This window comes from Aspergillus tanneri (assembly GCF_003426965.1).
Source record: "Aspergillus tanneri strain NIH1004 chromosome Unknown AapTan_1_pilon_pilon_pilon, whole genome shotgun sequence".
NCBI classification, from domain to species: domain Eukaryota; kingdom Fungi; phylum Ascomycota; class Eurotiomycetes; order Eurotiales; family Aspergillaceae; genus Aspergillus; species Aspergillus tanneri.
Window position 1 is genome coordinate 5391480 of NW_022984628.1, and position 17302 is coordinate 5408781.

Below are 17302 nucleotides of genomic sequence, written 5' to 3' on the forward strand. Positions count from 1 at the left end.
CCTCTTTGATCCTAGTCCCGCAGCGACCTGATATATCACACTCAGGGGCGAAGGGACACGTAGCAATAAGGAAGCGTTTGTCTACGCTCACTCTCTCGAAGGTAGAACAACATACTCACCATGTGATACTAGATCACACGATAGTTTGAATATACTATCTAGTCACCGCTATCCTAGAACCTCACGAGTCACGACGTACTCTTTTCCCCTACACACCTTCAACACTTTACACAGATGTCAAAAGCCTTCCGGACTGGCTTATTCATACCGTTGGTTTTAATTAGATTACAGTACAGAAGCTATGCGAGAGAAATAAAGACAATTAAGAAGCAAAGAATATATCATGCAACCCTATTCCATTGTAGGTCTAGGCTCTCCGGCAAGGGCTTTGATAAAGTAGGACTCCGACGGGTTCCGGCAACGTAGTATCAGAGAAGTAGAGGTACTACGTGAGGGGTAATTCGGCAGAGGACAATACAAAAGATAAAAGGGGATGAAGGAAAGTCCAGGGTTATAATAAGGATCTACGGTGAAATTGTAGCAAGAAATATGCCCCTGGTATATTAATATGTTCTGTCGGCTGGCGTCGGCATCGTGGGTTAAAATTACCGCACACAGGATTGAACGGATGGATTGCTATACCGGAGTTCTATGCTTCCTGGTTATAAATGCATAGGTAAACAAGAAAACAACATCAAGGATGGATATATGGCAAAATAAGGGGTTAAGGCAGTTCCGCTGCACCGTCGATTTCTCCGACCGTTATAACCAACCTGCTCACGTAGGATCGGTCCGAGCCCCTGATACTATAAGTCTAGCGATATTAGCTTGATCCCTTCAAGGCGTATCCACTAACGTCTCAACCGCTCCTGTTGTGGCCGAACATTCTTGGCGGCCACAATTTCCCCGCGTCCAGTAATTCCTGAGCACGATTCTGGAACGCGGATGGGTCTCAGTCCACAATGTAGGAACAGCGTGGATAGCCGGACTGTTTCTTTGTCTGTTATTTAAACCAGCAGGGTCTATCCATCCGTCCTCGTCTCTTGTTCCTGTTTCTCAGGATTGAGATAGCGCCAGAATCATCCCCAGGATGCGTTTTTCCACTGTGTTCTCCGCGCTGGCGATCACTGCGACAGCAACAGCAACGGCGTCGACTGTGCCCGCGGAACTATTTTCCATTGGACAGCCTTCGGAGGCTCTTAAAGTGTCATATCATGTTGGCTCGAGCACCGTGAGTATCAGTCCGGGCCAATCTTTAAACTCTACAGGTGCGAATTACATCCTTTCATCTACGGATCTGCTGCGCGAGTAGCTTCTGACCCAAACAAACAGTCACACATGAGGCGCCCCATCTGCACCTGAAGGACATGGACCTCGGCAGTGATGGTCCCTACGTGTTGCTCATGGTGGATCCGACCACTAACAAGACGAATCCATTATCTGTGGCATTGCATGCGCTCGTCTCCAATCTGATGACAAACGACAGTAGCGGGAATGTGATCGCTAAGTATGTCTACCCACAGCCGAGGGAGGGGCCTGCGCACAACTACACCTTGTTTCTATTCAAGCAACCTGCCAGCTTTGTCGTCTCCGAGCAATACCACTCCTTCCTGGAGACGAAGGAGACGCCCCTGAACCGGCTGAACTTTCCTCTGGTGAATTTCCTGAAACAGATGGATTTAGGAAAGCCCGTCGCTGCCAACTACTTCCGCGAGGCGGCGGAAAGCAGTTCCAGTTCGACAAAGACGACCAAGACGACAGGCACGGCCGATGCAACGGTCAGTAGCACGGGCTCGGCTAGCGCCAGTGCGAGTAGTGGGGCGGCGGGTCGGTCATTCAGAGAGACCAATGGGTTTTCTTATCTAGCGAGCTCGCTAGTGGGAGCCATGATTGCTGCAGTTTTATAGTTGGGTTCTTGGAGCTTGTAATGGGTTAGTGGACAGACATGGCGCCATAGGATGTGGACTACATCGCTCGGAGTAGCTGGCAGAGTAGTATGGCCGTGTCCGTTTTCATGTATATTATATTTTTCATTTATTACAATGATGAAGAGAGTCCCAGCGATGAACTCGTATCGTGCACGCTAGGCTGATGGGGCCACGCTCGTCCCGAAAGCTTGACAGGGTCGGTTTGTCCAGTTCCGGCAATTTCTTGGACAATCAATCAATCACCTGGAATGGTCGTAGAAGATCAGACGGAGTACGGAGTACAGAGTGCCGAGCATTTATTAGTGGAGCAGATAGGCCGCTAAAATCTTACCATTAGACTCAGTATGTTGCATTAGGATAATTATTCGCATTTTTCGATGGACAGAACGCACTACTTCGTATCAACCTGTCTCGGAGGAATGGATCCTTCGTAGTATGGTCAGCAGTTGGTGGTATCCGAATTGAGGCAATTGCATGAGTAGAGCAGCATCAAGATAATTTTTTATCCCTTAGTGAGAGAGTTCTCTGAAGTCCGTCCACATTGCCTCCCTGTCCGACTGTAGAAATGGATTCTCGCATCGAAGCCCTTGCTACAACCATCGCCGACTCGGCTCGCACGCTACGAACCCTGCTGGCCCAACATGGCCTGGAGGAACCATCCTTTGCAGCCGACTGTCCTTGGACACCTCTGCCTTCTGCCCTGGACAAGGCCCGCAACGCCGTCCTTGATGCGGCCTGTGAAATCCAGGATCTCTTACTGGACCCGGCGGACCTCTTACGGTCTTATGCTAGTGTATGACATTTTATTTTATTTCGCATGTTTATTTACTTATTTTTGCCATGTTTTGCCCTTGACACCTCCACCCCCTGACTAACGGAGACGTAGCACGCCCATCTAATATCCCTGCATTTTATCCAGCAGTTCGATATCGCCCAGATCGTTCCCGCGACTGGACCGATATCCTTTGGCGAAATTGCCCGCCAATGCAACGGGGTACCTGAGGCGGACGTGCGCCGCCTATTGCGCCACGCGATGACGATCCGGGTGTTCGACGAACCGGTCGAGGGCCAGGTCTCGCACACGCGTGCAAGCATGCTTCTTCGGACGGAAGGTATCGACGGCTGGGTCGGCTCGACTTGCGAGAACAGCTGGCCCGCTTCGACCAAGGTAAGGCATCTCCACCTTCTTCTACTCTCTATCGATGTAGATGTAACATTGACACCAATGGGTAGACAGTAGAGGCACTAAAGCGGTATCCTGGCTCCGAAGAGCCCAGTCAATCGGTATACCCCTCCCGCTTGGAACCTAGTGCGAGCCCTAACAGGAACAGGGATTTGCCCTCGCGAACAACGGCCTTGCACTGTATGAGGTAATAGCCCAGTCCCCTTCGCGCGCAGCCACCTTCGCAGCTAGTAAGCGCGGACACGCATCAGGGGCAGGGTTGTCGCCACAGACCTTCGTCGCCGCCTACCACGACATGTTCACTGCTCTGCGCGCGGGCGCGGTGTTCGTGGATATCGGCGGCGCCCACGGCCACATTAGCTTCGCGCTGGCGGACGCCTACCCTCATCTACGGTACGTTGTACAGGATCTCCCGGCGGTGGTGGCACGCGCACGCAAAAATAGTCGTCCTAGTAGTAGTGGATTTAGTACACTGGGAGACACAGGACGTGTTGAGTTCATGGAACATGATTTCTTCCGGACACAGCCTGTACGGGACGCGGCGGTTTACTATCTTCGCCATATCTTGCATAACTGGGGGGATCGGTATGCGATTAAGATTCTGAAGCATTTGACGCCGGCAATGGGGGCCGGATCGCGGGTCTTGATTCATGAATATTGTCTAGAGAAGCCGTGGGAGGTGCCGATGTGGAGGAGGAGATTGGTTAGGTATGTTTCTCTCTCAGTCCCTTTTTTTTTTTTTTTTTTAATATTGCCGTCTAATGACGTAGTGCTATGGACATTGGCATGCTCCAGCTCCTTAATGCCCGCGAGCGCGACGAGCAGCAGTGGAAGGCTCTCCTGAGGGAGGCAGATGCACGGTATCAGTGGATCGGAGTGCAGCGACCTGAGGGCAGTGCGCTAGCGATTATCGAGGTGGGATGGCTTGATCACTAATTTGAGGAACCATGCCGAGGCGTGTACGGCTAGAGATCCACAAGGAATGCCAGTGCAACGATATGCAAGCTGACGTGGATGGATTCCGGATTCGAATGCTTAGCATCGCATCAATTCCTAGCCAATTGTTAGTGGCCGAGAGTGGCCAACGAACCAAGACGAACAGGCCGCAACTGATCTGAGTAAGCACTAGTAAAGAACTAACTAGGAGAGGGAGATGTAATTAATAGTTCTGTATAACCTGAAATACTCGAAAAACTCACCTCTCATTACTTGCTCATCATGGCGACCGACAGCCGTCCCGGATGGTACCAAGAAGGCGTCCAGAGCATCAACCCAGAAGCCCAACTTCTACTACAAACCTACAGTGGGCTTTCCGCTGACGAGGTCCTTCCTCATGTCCTGGCGCTGGTAATCGATCCCAACATCTCATATACCCAAACCTAGTACTATAATAACATCATAGTACAAATCCCAGCGCGACAAAGCCTTCCAAATCTTCCCCTACCCGTGCATCGGGCAGATGCGATTCCTGAACTTCAACCTCTCGCACCTCGCCTTCTACCCTCGCATCCTGAAACACCTGCAATCCGACCCGACCGCCGGCTTCCTCGACGCAGGCTGCTGCATCGGCCAGGAGATCCGCAGTCTCGCGCACGCAGGCATCCCAGGCTCCCAACTATATGGCTTCGATCTGGAGCCCGGGTTCTTCGATCTTGGATACCAACTGTTCCGTGACCAGGGCAGACTACATGCCACCCTGGTGGCGGGGGATCTAGGCCTCGAGGAAAACCAGTATGTGGCCAGCGAGCTGGTCAAAACATTGACCGGAAAAATCGACATCGTCTGGGCCGGGTCATTGCTGCATTTCTGGGACTACGAGGGCCAGGTAGACGCGACGGTGAGGCTGGTCAGGATGTGTCGCGACCGGAAGGGGGTGGTTGTCTGCGGGCGTCAGATGGGCAGCCTCTTTGCAGGCATGTATACGCTGACGGGACTCATGGAGAAAGAGCACTATCGACATAACGTGCAGAGTCTGAAGGGATTGTGGTTCGACGTGGCGGCCAGGACACAGACCAAGTGGGAGGTCGAGGCGCAGTTGGAGGTCGGCGAGACAACCACGTCCACCAAGGACCTGTCCTTTTCCGATGCGAATGCGCGAGTGGTCTGGTGGTGTGCTACGCGGGTGGAATAGATATTTTCATTAATGAATACAGACGCTGCGGAATTATTACTCATATAGATAGCATATACCTAAATATTGCTATTGTACATCCACATCCATCCTGACCAGAATCCCATTCATCGGCACCAACGGCATCCCTCCTTGCTCTTCTGACGCACAACTCGTGCTTAATTGTCCTGTCCGCAGTTGTTCTGTGCTGCTGGACGGCTCCGGCCGTCGCATCATCGTCGAGGGACGGCCTCCCGTGGGCGACCGGGCGTAGACGTATGCGTCCGAGATTGACCGACTGTGCTTCTTCCGGGACTCACGGAAGGCGAGTCGCACGCGCGATACAATGGGCACCGCTGTGGCGCAGACGATCGCCACGTTCAGCTGCACGACGTCTAGGAGTTCAAACGGGCTCGCGGCGTAGGTGAAGTCGGAGTGGAGGTCGGTGGCGAGGTAGAGGACGACGACGCGGGCGATGGCGGAGGCGACGGCACTTTCTCGTTAATATACACACACATGGATATATACACATATATATAAGGGACATACATAAACCCCACGGAGAAAACGATCATTAGTCCCGCCTTCCGGGCAAGAGGCATCTGCAGTGTAGCGATCGTAGCGATCGGGAGGATCATGATGGCAATATCCGACACCAGATCGAGGATCAGCGGCACCGCGTCGGCCGTGGTGCTGTTATGACAGGTGCCCTTCATGGTCGAGTCCGGATTGAATCTTTCCCAGTAGTAGCTGGCGGGCACACAAGAGAGAATATAGGACAAGGTGGATCCGATGGCCCAGAGGATGACATATGCCAGGTTAGCCCACCAGAAGATGCGCATACCCAGTTGTTGCACGATGAACAGACGGCGATAGTAGAGCAGCAGGGCCACTTTAGTGCCCAGCATCGACGGGCCATTGAACGAGGCAGTGAGCCAGACACAGAGAAAGATCCATTTCAGACTGTGCAGCGAGGGGTCCTCCGCTTCGACGCGAAAGAGATGCAGTCCGAGGCCATAATGCACGGCCACTATGGTCGCTATAGATACGATATTGGCGAAGAGCTGTCAATCAATATTATCAGTCACGATGATGTGTGGGTTGATGTCTGGGCGATTAGTGACATACTAGGGCCATCATCAGCCAGTAGTCCTCGGGCATAGGGCGCTTTTGGAAGCGCCACTGAGCCCAGCAACGCAGCACCACGCCTAAATTCCCCAGAACGAGCATGGTAATGCTCAATCCAAGAACCAGCGGCTGTAGGGACTGCGACCAATCTGCATGAGAGGCAGTCCCAGGGGTGGGGGACATCGAGGACGACATTGCGGATGGGCAGCTTCAGCTTCAGCAGTCAACCCTAAGCGGGGCATGGAGTATTAAATAATAATATTAATAGGACTAGTAATAGTAGCAGTATTATTATATAAATAATAATACACGATTACGAGGTAGGGTCGCCCCCATGCACAGACGCTGATCCGCATCTGCAGCTAAACAAAAGAAATGCACATTTCCCCTCCCTGGAATCCCGATCGTTAGAGCTTGTCACCGGATAAGCCTTTCTTCTGGTAGTCAGCATTGCCCCCCACTCTTCGGTGCTGGCCGGAGAGAGAGAAAAAATAGCAGAAGAATGAGAAGTTAAAAAAAGATCTCCATGATTCCGGCCGTCGGTCAACTTATATGTATCAATTGTGCCCAGCTTTCGACCCGGATAAAAGTACATACATTACCACACTTCAGAATGTTGGCCAATCCGTCTCTTCCTAGTCAACCCCAATCCCTGCAAGGGGCGCATCTCGCCTGGACCCCCCAGAAGGACGTCGACCAAATCTCCTCCCTGTCCACTGCCCCCGCAGCCAGTTTGCTAGATGCCCTGCAACGAGCTGCTGCCTCCCCCGCTGGCATTATCTTCTACGACTCTTCGGGGTCTCCAGGGGCATCGGAAATTTACGGACGTCGCTGCACCTACCAGGCGCTGCTCGACCAGGCCCGGACGGACTCCGTCTGGTTGCAGTCGACGGTGCCGGACCTGCGTCGCGACACCGTTGTCCTCTTGCACTTCGACTCACATGCCGAGAATATCTTCTGGTTCTGGGCTGTCACCGTCGCCGGTTATCTGCCCTGTATCCTGCCCAAATTGGCGGTTCAGACCGATCAGCGTGTCGCTCAGGCCCAGCATATCCTCCATCTGCTGAATGGTCCCGTTATTCTCACGAACGACCGTATGGCCTGTGCCTTTGCGGGCGTTGATCCCCCGCGGCTGTATCGTGTCGATCAGCATCTCCACTCTTGTGGCCCCTTGTCGTCGTCGCCGTCTTCCTCCTCTCCGTTCATCCGCAATCAGCGCGACGATGACCTCGGAGCATTGATGCTCACGTCCGGCAGTACCGGCTTTTCCAAAGCCGTGTGCCTGCGCCAGCCCCAGATGCTGGCCGCGGCGGCGGGCAAGGCAGCCCACTGTGGTGCCACACCCGGCGACGTCTTCCTGAGCTGGATCGCGCTGGACCACGTGGTGAACCTGGTGGAGATGCATCTCCAGGCCTTATTGCTGAAGGCGGAGCAGGTCCACATCGCTACCGACGAGGTCCTGGCCGAACCACGACGCTTCCTCGACCTGGTCGACCGCCATCGCGTGTCGCTCAGCTTCGCCCCGAACTTCTTTTTGTCCCGCCTGTGTGAGCGCGTGTGTCATCCGCCCGACGGCGACCCAACGCCTGAACCCCCGACCTGGGACTTATCTTGCCTGCGATGCGTCTTCTCAGGTGGCGAGCCAACCGTCCGCCAGATGGCTCTGGAGCTGACGCAAGCCCTACAGCCTTACGGCGCACAGCCTTTTATCCGAGCGGGCTACGGGCTGACGGAGTCCTGCGCAGGCATGGCCTGGGACCTGAGCGATGGTTCCGTAGAAGACATCCAAACTGGGTCCGGCGAGTTTCTGAGCTGTGGGAGACCCATCCCTGGAGCGCTCATGCGAATTGTGCGCGACGACAGCGAGAACCCCGAGGAAGTGGACGTAAACGAGTCGGGGATGCTGCAGCTGACCGGGCCTATCATCTTCAACCGCTACTATCGCGATCCAGAGGCGACAGCTGCAGCCTTCACGTCCGATGGATGGTTTATTACAGGGGACATGGCCTGTCAGGACGAACACGGCCGGCTATTCATCACCGGCCGCGTCAAAGACACGCTACTCGTGAATGGACTCACCATCTCCTCGGTCGAGGTCGAGCACAGTCTGGAACAGGCCAGCATCCCCGGCCTCACCCGCAGCTATACCATCGTCTTCCCCTACCGACCGACCGGCGCACACACCGAGTCCTACTGTGTGGTCTATCTGCCGTCCTTCGCCCCGGACGACGCTGCCGCGCGCGCCCACACCACCGACGCCATCGAGCGCATCGCCAGCCTTGTTGTGCACGTCAAACCAGCTGCTGTGCTGCCTCTTCCACTCCCCCGTTTCGACAAGACCTCGCTGGGGAAACTGTCGCGTGCTCACTTCCGCCGCGCCTTCGAGACCGGCCTGTTCGATGAGGACCGCAGCTTCCATGAGGCCCAGCTACAGGCCTACCGCAAGGCCCATCGTCATGGGCCCTCGTCGGCCACCGAACACACCGTCCTTGCCCTTGTGTGCGCCCATCTTGCCGCCGACCCGGCCCAGGTCAGCACCACCTCCAACCTGTTCCATCTGGGCCTGTCCTCACTCGACTTCTACGCCCTGACCCAGCAGCTGCAGCACACCCTCCAGACCCGATTTACTGTGCCGGATCTCCTCGCCGACCCGACCGTCGCCGGCGTAGCCCGCCGAGTCGACTCTGCCCCTAGTCATACCTCTCCCTCTCCCTCTCCCTCCTACGACCCCGTCGTGCCCCTACAACGAAACGGCAACCGTCCACCGCTCTGGCTCGTCCATCCCGCCTCCGGCAACGTGCTTATCTTCACAGCATTGGCGCGCGCCTTCCACGACCGCCCGATCTACGCCTTCCGCTCGCGGGGTGTCCAGCGCGGCGAGGCGCTTTTCCCCAGCGCATCCTCCATGGCGGCAACCTACCACGCCGCGATGAAACGCACACAGCCGACGGGCCCATACGCGCTAGCAGGCTACTCGCTCGGGAGCAGCATTGCCTTCGAGATTGCCAAACGGCTCGAATCCAACGGCGACGAGGTCCGATTCCTCGGAGCTCTGGACGGCCCACCAGATATCGGGGCGCTTGTAGGCAATCTAACATGGACAGAGGCACTAGTCATGCTGGCGTACTTCTACGAACTGATTCCCGAGTCGCTGTCGCGGGTCCTACAGCCTCAGCTGGCGACGGTGGCGCCCGACACAGCGATGGATGTCATTCTGCAGCATGCGGACGCGACGAGACGGGCGGTGCTGCAGCTGGATAGGGACGAGTTGGCTCATGTCACGAACGTCACTGCCGGGTTTTCACGCATTGCGAGGGATTATCATCCCGCGGGGAAGGTCAGTAAGATGGATATTTTTGTTGTGGATCCACTGTCGAGTATCACGGATTCGAAGAGGGAGTGGGTCGATCGGTATTTGGGGGAGTGGAAGGGCTTGGTATCTGGCGATGTGGTGTTTCATTATTGTGAGGGGAAACATGCAGAGATGCTTGGGGAGAAGTATGTGAATGGCGTACAGAGGATGCTGAGAAGAGTGTTGGAGGAGAGGGGGCTGTAGACAGAGGCAGTTAGGGTTAGGAAATAGAATTCAATATAATGGCATGTTGTTACCCAAAGCTCACTCTCTCTTGCCTATTGCGGCGGGCTCAAGATTTTTAGGCTTATCGTATTTACTCATTGTAAGGAGCGGCAAGAGATATATAAACACGAACCAGGTTGAACAAGTACGGCCCGTGACTGGCCCATTTCCGTATAAATATCCCATTTACAAGGCATCTTGGTAGGTTGAATACGAGCATACTTGGCTTGGCAGGCAGCACAGCCTTACCCTGATGATCAATTACCAAGTTAAGGCACTTAACCTTGGCAACCTGCATAAGCATGCAGAGTATTAAGTTTCAGCAACATCTTCTTTCTCCTGGCGGTACCTTCTGGGCTGCAGAATCGGATGAATGCCGCCGTAGAGAAAATGGACTACCCTCAGAGCGCCAAGAAAAGCCAATTCCTCAAGGCATTCTTGTATTTGGAATTTCTTAATGCCTGGTTCTGCCTCTATATTGCTCCCTTGGCTATTCTAGCAGGTTTGTTGGGTGAGTTTCGAACAATGATCTATAGCGCACCGCGTATTCTTCAACCTCCATACAATCCCTGGATCCGAGCTGGGACGAACACGCCGTTTATACCTGTATGTATTTCTGTCTCACTCGTTCTCCAGGCCCCCCCTCCTCGTTGTCATACCCTGTTTCTTATGGACTTTTGTACACTAATGATTTCGTGGTAAAGGTATGCCTGGCTCTCGGATGGTTGCTCTTCACATGGGTCCCTCACCACTGGTACTGGCGAACCAAACGTCCCTGGTGGTTTGTTGTCGCGGTTGTCAAATTCCTAATCACAGCCGCGTTTATTTTGCCGATTTACGTTGAATCCAAGTATCTGCCACGACCCCTGAATTCGTGTCAGAATGAGCAGTTCTGGCCGGACCGCAACCACGTGCCGTATGGTTCGCTATCGATGTATTTACTAATTTCCGGTTCATATGCAAAGAATGGGGCCTATGTGAGCTCTTGCGAAAAGTTGTTAGCGCTATGGAGGTACCAGATTGCTATGTGGTATGTCTAAATAGTTTCTCTGCTTGGAAACGTCCGTTACTGAAACGCATACTCTAGTATACTTGTTGCCGTTTCCGCCCTCTCAGCAACGGGAATATTTGTTTTCTTCGACCGACTGGAGTTCAGGGATGAAGTCGCAGAGAAATGGTCATGTTGCTCTTAAATCCGCCCCACGATTATATATTTATTTCGCAGTGAGATATAGAGTTACCGAGACTTATGTTGTCAGGGAATATGCACAGTATATATGATTTTAGGGGGACCAATATCAGCTTCTAGCATAGAGAGATTTTGCGTACTCAGTGCAAGGTTATTGCCTTCTATTTATTTGATAGCAGCCATTTAGACTTCTACGGGCTGAATTTGCTCCTCTCCCCGCTCCCTTCGCTCGTCGTCTGCAAAACCCTGTTGCTAATTCTGCTGCAGCTGAGAGCTTTTTCGCAGATGAATCTACAACATACAAAATCGCGGAATTGCCCTGAGCCTCACGACATGTTCGGATAGTACTTACTAAATTGGACAGAAGACACTGTTTGTGGGAAGGCCATAAATGAATAATTTTGGGCTGGTTTTAGGCTTTTCTTCATTATATTAATGACGATGATGGTTGTCCTTATTATCATGTTCTTTCGCTTGTTGAGTGCCTTTTGATCCCTCCTTAGTCAGATGATCCTGGCCACGTATAGCCATATTCTTTGACGTACTTCAACTCCACTAGTAATTAGCTAAGGAGCTGTGTTGACTTCGAAGTTTCCCGGATCAAGCCTTTGGGCTGCTTTAATATTCGACTAGGCAACAGGACCCTCATTTCTATTACTTCTCCTCTTTAACTTTTTTTGTTACTTTACTGGATAGAAAGGAAAGTCTGTATGGATTTAAAAATAGTAGTAAGCATTAGTCCGACTGTTAGGTGTGGGTGCGTCACCTAACATTACAGTGCGCTACTATATAAGGTGCTCAGGAATATCGGATCTTATATAGTGGTCTTTTGGTCCAGTGGAAAGTTAAGATCTTGAGCCTGGCTATAACACCGACTCTCGGTTTCTTTTCTGTCCTTCCACATTTAATTGTTTTCACTCCCTTGGACATTAATGTACATTTAGTTCGAAATTCAGGTGCATATAAGCTTCATGAAAGAATTTCATGTGATTAGTGATTAACATGACCAACCAAGACGTTTTGGCAAGCTAGATCGGGACATCGCGTTTGTTTGTCGTGGCGCCGGCGAACATGCTGTTCAAAGCTAGAATCTCGGTACACAGCTGTTCTCGTATACCAGACAGGAATCAAAAGATGTACTGCCTTGTGTTTAATCTGATGTGTCGTCGTTTATATAGGGTATTGTTCATCCATGTCAAGGTAGACTGGTTGGAATGCAGTATTCGAAGGGGATATTCACAGTCGTCCCAACATGTGAGACTGCGTCAACCGCTGCTGTCATCCGAGAGTTGGGAAGGCAAATATAGAGTAAAAGTCTGGTGCAGGACGACCGCAAAGGTGGCACCGGACGCCCACAAAAGGCGCAGCTCTTGCACAGTAGTTTAAAATCGACTCTGGTGCACCGGTGCCGCTTTTATGGCTGTCCTGCCTGTTTGGGCCGAGTCCTGCCCCATCGGGTCTGCTATGGTTCTCTACGGAAAGGTTCCGACTGACTCGGGCTAGCTTGACTTCCATATTGGGAAAATAGCTGTTGCCTCTTCGAAGTGAGTCGACCCTGGCCGCTTTACCGCCATTTCTTCGCCTTCTTCCGCCCACGACTTGGTGGGCCTATGGAGACCCCGTCGGTGAAACCAACATTTCACGAAAGCTCCGCGTTGCCTTCTAGAACGATTCGGGGAGGTCTTAATACGGCCCGGCATCCATCCACCTTCACAGCCACCAGTATTTCGATCGTTGTTACCATTTGGCCTTCCAGCAAATCTGTGAGGTCTTATTGGCTCCGCTTAACTGTAATCTTGCCCATTCCAGCGTTTCCTTCACTCGCGAAGGTCCCCTCGCTAACTACGCCGTAGTCGGAGTCCCGCTTCTGAGATGTTTGCAAGGCTGACGGTTGCTGATGAGCCGGCCCCCTCGCGGAGATTTGAGGGATCACAACGAAAACTAGGAGTCTGAATGTTTCCCTAACCCCGACGAGGCGTCTAATCGGGGATACAGTTCACCCTCCTTTTTCCTTCCAGGTAGATATAGGGGGAACCCTTTACAATATTATGCAATGTTGCTCCGGGCTCGTGGCAATCTTTCTGGTTAGAGAATTCAACCCTTTTCTAAAGAGTGGGTGATTACCAGTCATCCCGGACGGAATCTGTGTCTATGACCGTATCGTATTGCGTCGTGGTATACTACAACCAATCAGTTGGATTTCTTTCTGACAGTGAGTGGCAAGCATCCAGCCCTCCGGAATATGTGCTCCGTCTCGTTTTACTGAAAAGGCTTACGGGATGTAGCTGCGGGTTTCACAGCGTCCAAAGAGTATAAAACGGGCATCTCCCAACAGGTAGAGAGAGGTAGGCTGCAGCGATATGCAGCCTTTCCCCTTGTTCACCATCCCCCCTTGCACTGCTTCCAAACCCCACTAATACCCTATACAACCCATCGTAGGCTGTTCCCAAGTGCTAAATTTGATTCAATTGATTCATTGTGAGATACAATTCTTCAGTCGCCCAGGGAGGACTAAAGTATGTCCCGGATTCGTTTTCGTGCACCACAAACCCCTTTTTCCCATCAGCAAAAGCTGTTGTCACTTACCTGTCACAGTACTAAACAAACCGAGAGCGCTCAGCCTCAGACATCATCTCTACCTAACATACAACTTACAAATTACTACTTACCCTAGAAACCACTTACTGTGGTCTCAGGATGATCCGCTACCTTCAGGCAGTGCACAACCCGGGTTAACTACTGTAAATGTTAACGTCGGTTCGGCTCTGGATAATACGGATACAAATATAGCTACAGAGAAGGAAGGAAGTCTTTCTGTAGGCTTGACGTTCGAGTCACTGAGACATGATGCCTTAAGGGGACCAGAGGGGACCCGAGAGTTTATATGTGCTGCATTCATCTTCATCAAAGCCCCTGTTCAACAGTCGTGAAACACCGCCTGAGCCTGCCACTGCAGGGTACATACAGACCATCTCACAGCCAGTACCCATGTTTGGAAGATATCGAAAATGGGAAGTCCACTACGCACAGGCGTGAAGATCGTACAAGTCTTGATGTGCCAACCAGTCCAGAGCGACGAGACCAAAGTCTCAGAACCTGTAAGTTGTCCGGCTGATTATCCTGTTGCGGCATGCTGATTTGAAATAATGCGAATAGCAAATGGTGAACCCTTCCAAGACACTGGAGTACATTTTCAGGGCAACAAGAGATTGTCCTATACCGACCCTTAGCACTTGAGACTATCACAGGGATTTGCTTTGGACGGTCTGCATCATACTTTGAGTATGAAGGATTTGCTAGTCCAATTCTTGAGGCAATAGAATCACCTGTTGCCTGGTTCATGGTGTTTAAACACTTTGCACTAGCTCATCAAATAATTTTATGTATTCTAGAGTGGTTGGGGTTGACTCTGTTTCCTAAAGGTAGAGCTTTTGCACGACTGCGGAAGGTAGGCTTATCAAAGGGGGGAAAGATGAACACTGATTCCACTGCACAGATGCTCTCTGATAAGATCATTGGGATAAATGTGAATCTTGATCTGCTGAATCAGTATTTGCACCTTATTGTCTATCATGCATTGATTAGCCTAGAGGAGCTTGATACTTCCATCCCTTCCCATGCAAGTCTCTTGGAGGCAGCCGTATCAATGGTCATTGTGCGAACGGATACAACAGCTGCAACACTTGCACTTGGCACATATCAAGTCCTGTGCAAACCAGATATTTATACAAAACTCAAAGAGAAGCTTCTGAATGCATGGCCAGACTTTGAGCAACGACCTAGAGCGGCCGACTTGGAAAGGCTTCCTTACTTGGTATGGCATTCCTTGAAAGCTAAATAAGATTATGAACATTGAAAGAAGGCACACAGACCGCCGTCATCAAGGAGGCTCTTCGAATGGCTCCTACGACCATATTAGAAACTCCGTGAGTAGTTCCCCCACAAGGGGCTATTATCGGGGGAATGCATATTCACAGTGGAGTAAGCTGGTACCTAAGCTTATGAAAGTCTGATTCATCGCTAATAATTGACAGACAATTGTGAGCATGGGAACTTTATTCGCGATGTAACATGAACACACCTTTTCCAACGCATACGAATATAATCCCGATCGATGGTTGAGGGGTCAAGCCAAAGCGCTTGATAGATACATTGTGCCATTTCCTAAAGGCCCGCGAAGCTGTCTAGGAGTTGAGTACGTGGGTGTTATTGCTCACAACAGCCTCGAAAATTAACCTGTTCATTGGTAGTCTGGCATTGTGCGAGTTGTATCTCGCCTTTGCGAATTTATTCCGGCGCTTCGACCTTTGTTGATGGCACCATGTCTTCAGTTCTGACTGTTGTCACTTAAACCTCAGAACTAATTTTTCCTAGAGTTTGTGTGATTGTCGAACCAGATTCTATCTCCAAGTCCGAACTTATCTCGCGCAACATCGATTTTGCATAGCTCAGCAATATATCACGAACATGGTTTTCGACGACGATGCGCTCTTAGTTCTCGAGACCTTGTTCACTGCTAATTGGCCGAAGGCTGAATCGTCTAGCATCCTCTTCAAGCGCAACCAGGGGAGTAAACAATTGTGCTCGGGCTTCCGCAGCTGGCTGGAGGGAGTTGCACACAGAATTGTAGATTTTTCGCTAGGTCCAAAGCTAGAGTGTCCTTAAAAACAAACATTGATAACCAAAAATAAATACTCGACGCTTTGAAACCAGCATCTAGCCTCGACATAGTGTATCTACGCATCCTCATTGTCCGCATATTGCTTCGATCTTATTATCTCCGATCCGACGAACATGGCTTATACGGTAAGATACATAACACACCGACTAACCACGAGTTATGGTTGGTTACTTGTCTGCTGCGCGGGTCGGAGTTATGCTCAGCTTAGCTGGCCTTAAATGGCCCGGACTTCCGTTGGATTTAGTATAAATACAGCCTGCATTATCCTTTAAACAAGACTCTTGGTTACCACTCATTCATTTGGAATATTTAAGAAATCAGTGCCTATTAAATACCACTGTTGAAATATTTTCAAGATGCGTTTCGCTCCCCAAATGTCGCTAGTCCTGCCTATGGCAATACACGGCATCTTGACCATCCCAGGGGTAACGGCACACTGCTCGGATGGACTTGTGAACGTTGTCTTTAACTCGCATTACAAACTATCTCAATTCTCTCAGATGCCTGGCGCTTCTAATTGGCTCACGTTCGCTTTTGGAACTCAGCCTAAGCAAATCCCAATGTTGGGCAACGACAAGGACGCTGTTGATAAGGCCATCGCGGCGGTTAATGGCCCAAATCCACCGGACTACTTGCTCACATTCAACGAGCCCGACAATGATTACAAGACGGGCAAAGTGATATTGCATCCCAAAGATGCCGCTGATCTTATTAAACCATTGTTGAAGTCACCTGGAAACCATACAAAATTCATCGCACCAGTGCCGGCCCACCAAATGAGCACCTGGCTTACTGATTTCTACAACGAATGCCAGTGCCGAGACTTCTTCGCTGCACACAACGTCCATATCTATCGACCGACCGTCGAGGAAGCCAAAGCCGAAATAAACGCTTTCCGCGAGAAGTACAACGATAAGCCTTTGTGGATTACCGAGATTGCACCGGGTCAATCTACACCACGTTGTCCGAAGACGATTCCCTGGGACAAGTCGATCAAGTTCATGCAAGAAATATACGCCTGGGGACAATCAACTGAATGGATTCACAAGATATTTTGGAACTCGGGTAATCAGATCAACTGTAATGATACCAATGTGGCTGCCTCTTATCTGCTTGATTACAAGGATAAGCCGACGCCACTACTGGATCCTTTCAATCACTTGACTTGTTCGTGAAGATATCTGCATCCGTCTAGACTGGTGAACGGCCGACGCCAGATGATCCCACTTTCTGCTGAACTATTTCTTTACTTCTTGAGTCCCGTTTCGGATTTTCGTTCGACAATGTTCCCCTAGTAGAGTCATTCTTTTGGAACCTTTTGTATGATTCTCTTGTTGGGTGGAGTATTCCGCTACTTTTGCTATGTTAAGCCGCCTGGTTTCTGTTTGTTCTTTTATTCTTCATCTACCTCAAATACACTCCTTCAACAGTCGTTCCTTTAAACCTCCCCCCTGACGGGCATCGCAGGACTGTATACAACATCTCTTGTGGCATGCAGTTCAAAAA

At 51.1% G+C, this 17302-nt stretch overlaps 7 protein-coding genes across 7 annotated transcripts; 6 read left to right on the forward strand and 1 right to left on the reverse strand.

Annotated features, from left to right (window-relative positions):
• Positions 1–1090: 1090 nt before the first annotated feature.
• ATNIH1004_003747 (mitochondrial 54S ribosomal protein mL38) lies at positions 1091–1907 on the forward strand (the record flags this gene model as incomplete). The annotated part of the gene is made up of 2 exons (XM_033568420.1): positions 1091–1268; positions 1333–1907. The coding sequence occupies 2 exons, from the start codon at positions 1091–1093 to the stop codon at positions 1905–1907; spliced, it is 753 nt and encodes a 250-aa protein (XP_033430415.1).
• Positions 1908–2493: 586 nt separating this feature from the next.
• ATNIH1004_003748 (uncharacterized protein) lies at positions 2494–4047 on the forward strand (the record flags this gene model as incomplete). Its single annotated transcript, XM_033568421.1, has 5 exons — positions 2494–2721; positions 2815–3096; positions 3162–3212; positions 3260–3819; positions 3882–4047. The coding sequence occupies 5 exons, from the start codon at positions 2494–2496 to the stop codon at positions 4045–4047; spliced, it is 1287 nt and encodes a 428-aa protein (XP_033430416.1).
• Positions 4048–4329: 282 nt separating this feature from the next.
• On the forward strand, positions 4330–5242 carry ATNIH1004_003749 (class I SAM-dependent methyltransferase; the record flags this gene model as incomplete). Its single annotated transcript, XM_033568422.1, has 2 exons — positions 4330–4458; positions 4514–5242. The coding sequence occupies 2 exons, from the start codon at positions 4330–4332 to the stop codon at positions 5240–5242; spliced, it is 858 nt and encodes a 285-aa protein (XP_033430417.1).
• A 69-nt stretch (positions 5243–5311) lies between these two features.
• On the reverse strand, positions 5312–6544 carry ATNIH1004_003750 (uncharacterized protein; the record flags this gene model as incomplete). Its single annotated transcript, XM_033568423.1, has 3 exons — positions 5312–5714; positions 5771–6285; positions 6350–6544. The coding sequence occupies 3 exons, from the start codon at positions 6542–6544 to the stop codon at positions 5312–5314; spliced, it is 1113 nt and encodes a 370-aa protein (XP_033430418.1).
• A 418-nt stretch (positions 6545–6962) lies between these two features.
• Positions 6963–9905, forward strand: ATNIH1004_003751 (non-ribosomal peptide synthetase; the record flags this gene model as incomplete). The annotated part of the gene is made up of 1 exon (XM_033568424.1): positions 6963–9905. The coding sequence occupies one exon, from the start codon at positions 6963–6965 to the stop codon at positions 9903–9905; it is 2943 nt and encodes a 980-aa protein (XP_033430419.1).
• Positions 9906–14587: 4682 nt separating this feature from the next.
• ATNIH1004_003752 (uncharacterized protein) lies at positions 14588–15045 on the forward strand (the record flags this gene model as incomplete). The annotated part of the gene is made up of 2 exons (XM_033568425.1): positions 14588–14929; positions 14986–15045. The coding sequence occupies 2 exons, from the start codon at positions 14588–14590 to the stop codon at positions 15043–15045; spliced, it is 402 nt and encodes a 133-aa protein (XP_033430420.1).
• A 1107-nt stretch (positions 15046–16152) lies between these two features.
• On the forward strand, positions 16153–16971 carry ATNIH1004_003753 (uncharacterized protein; the record flags this gene model as incomplete). Its single annotated transcript, XM_033568426.1, has 1 exon — positions 16153–16971. One exon carries the CDS (start codon positions 16153–16155, stop codon positions 16969–16971), a length of 819 nt encoding a protein of 272 aa, XP_033430421.1.
• Positions 16972–17302: the final 331 nt, after the last annotated feature.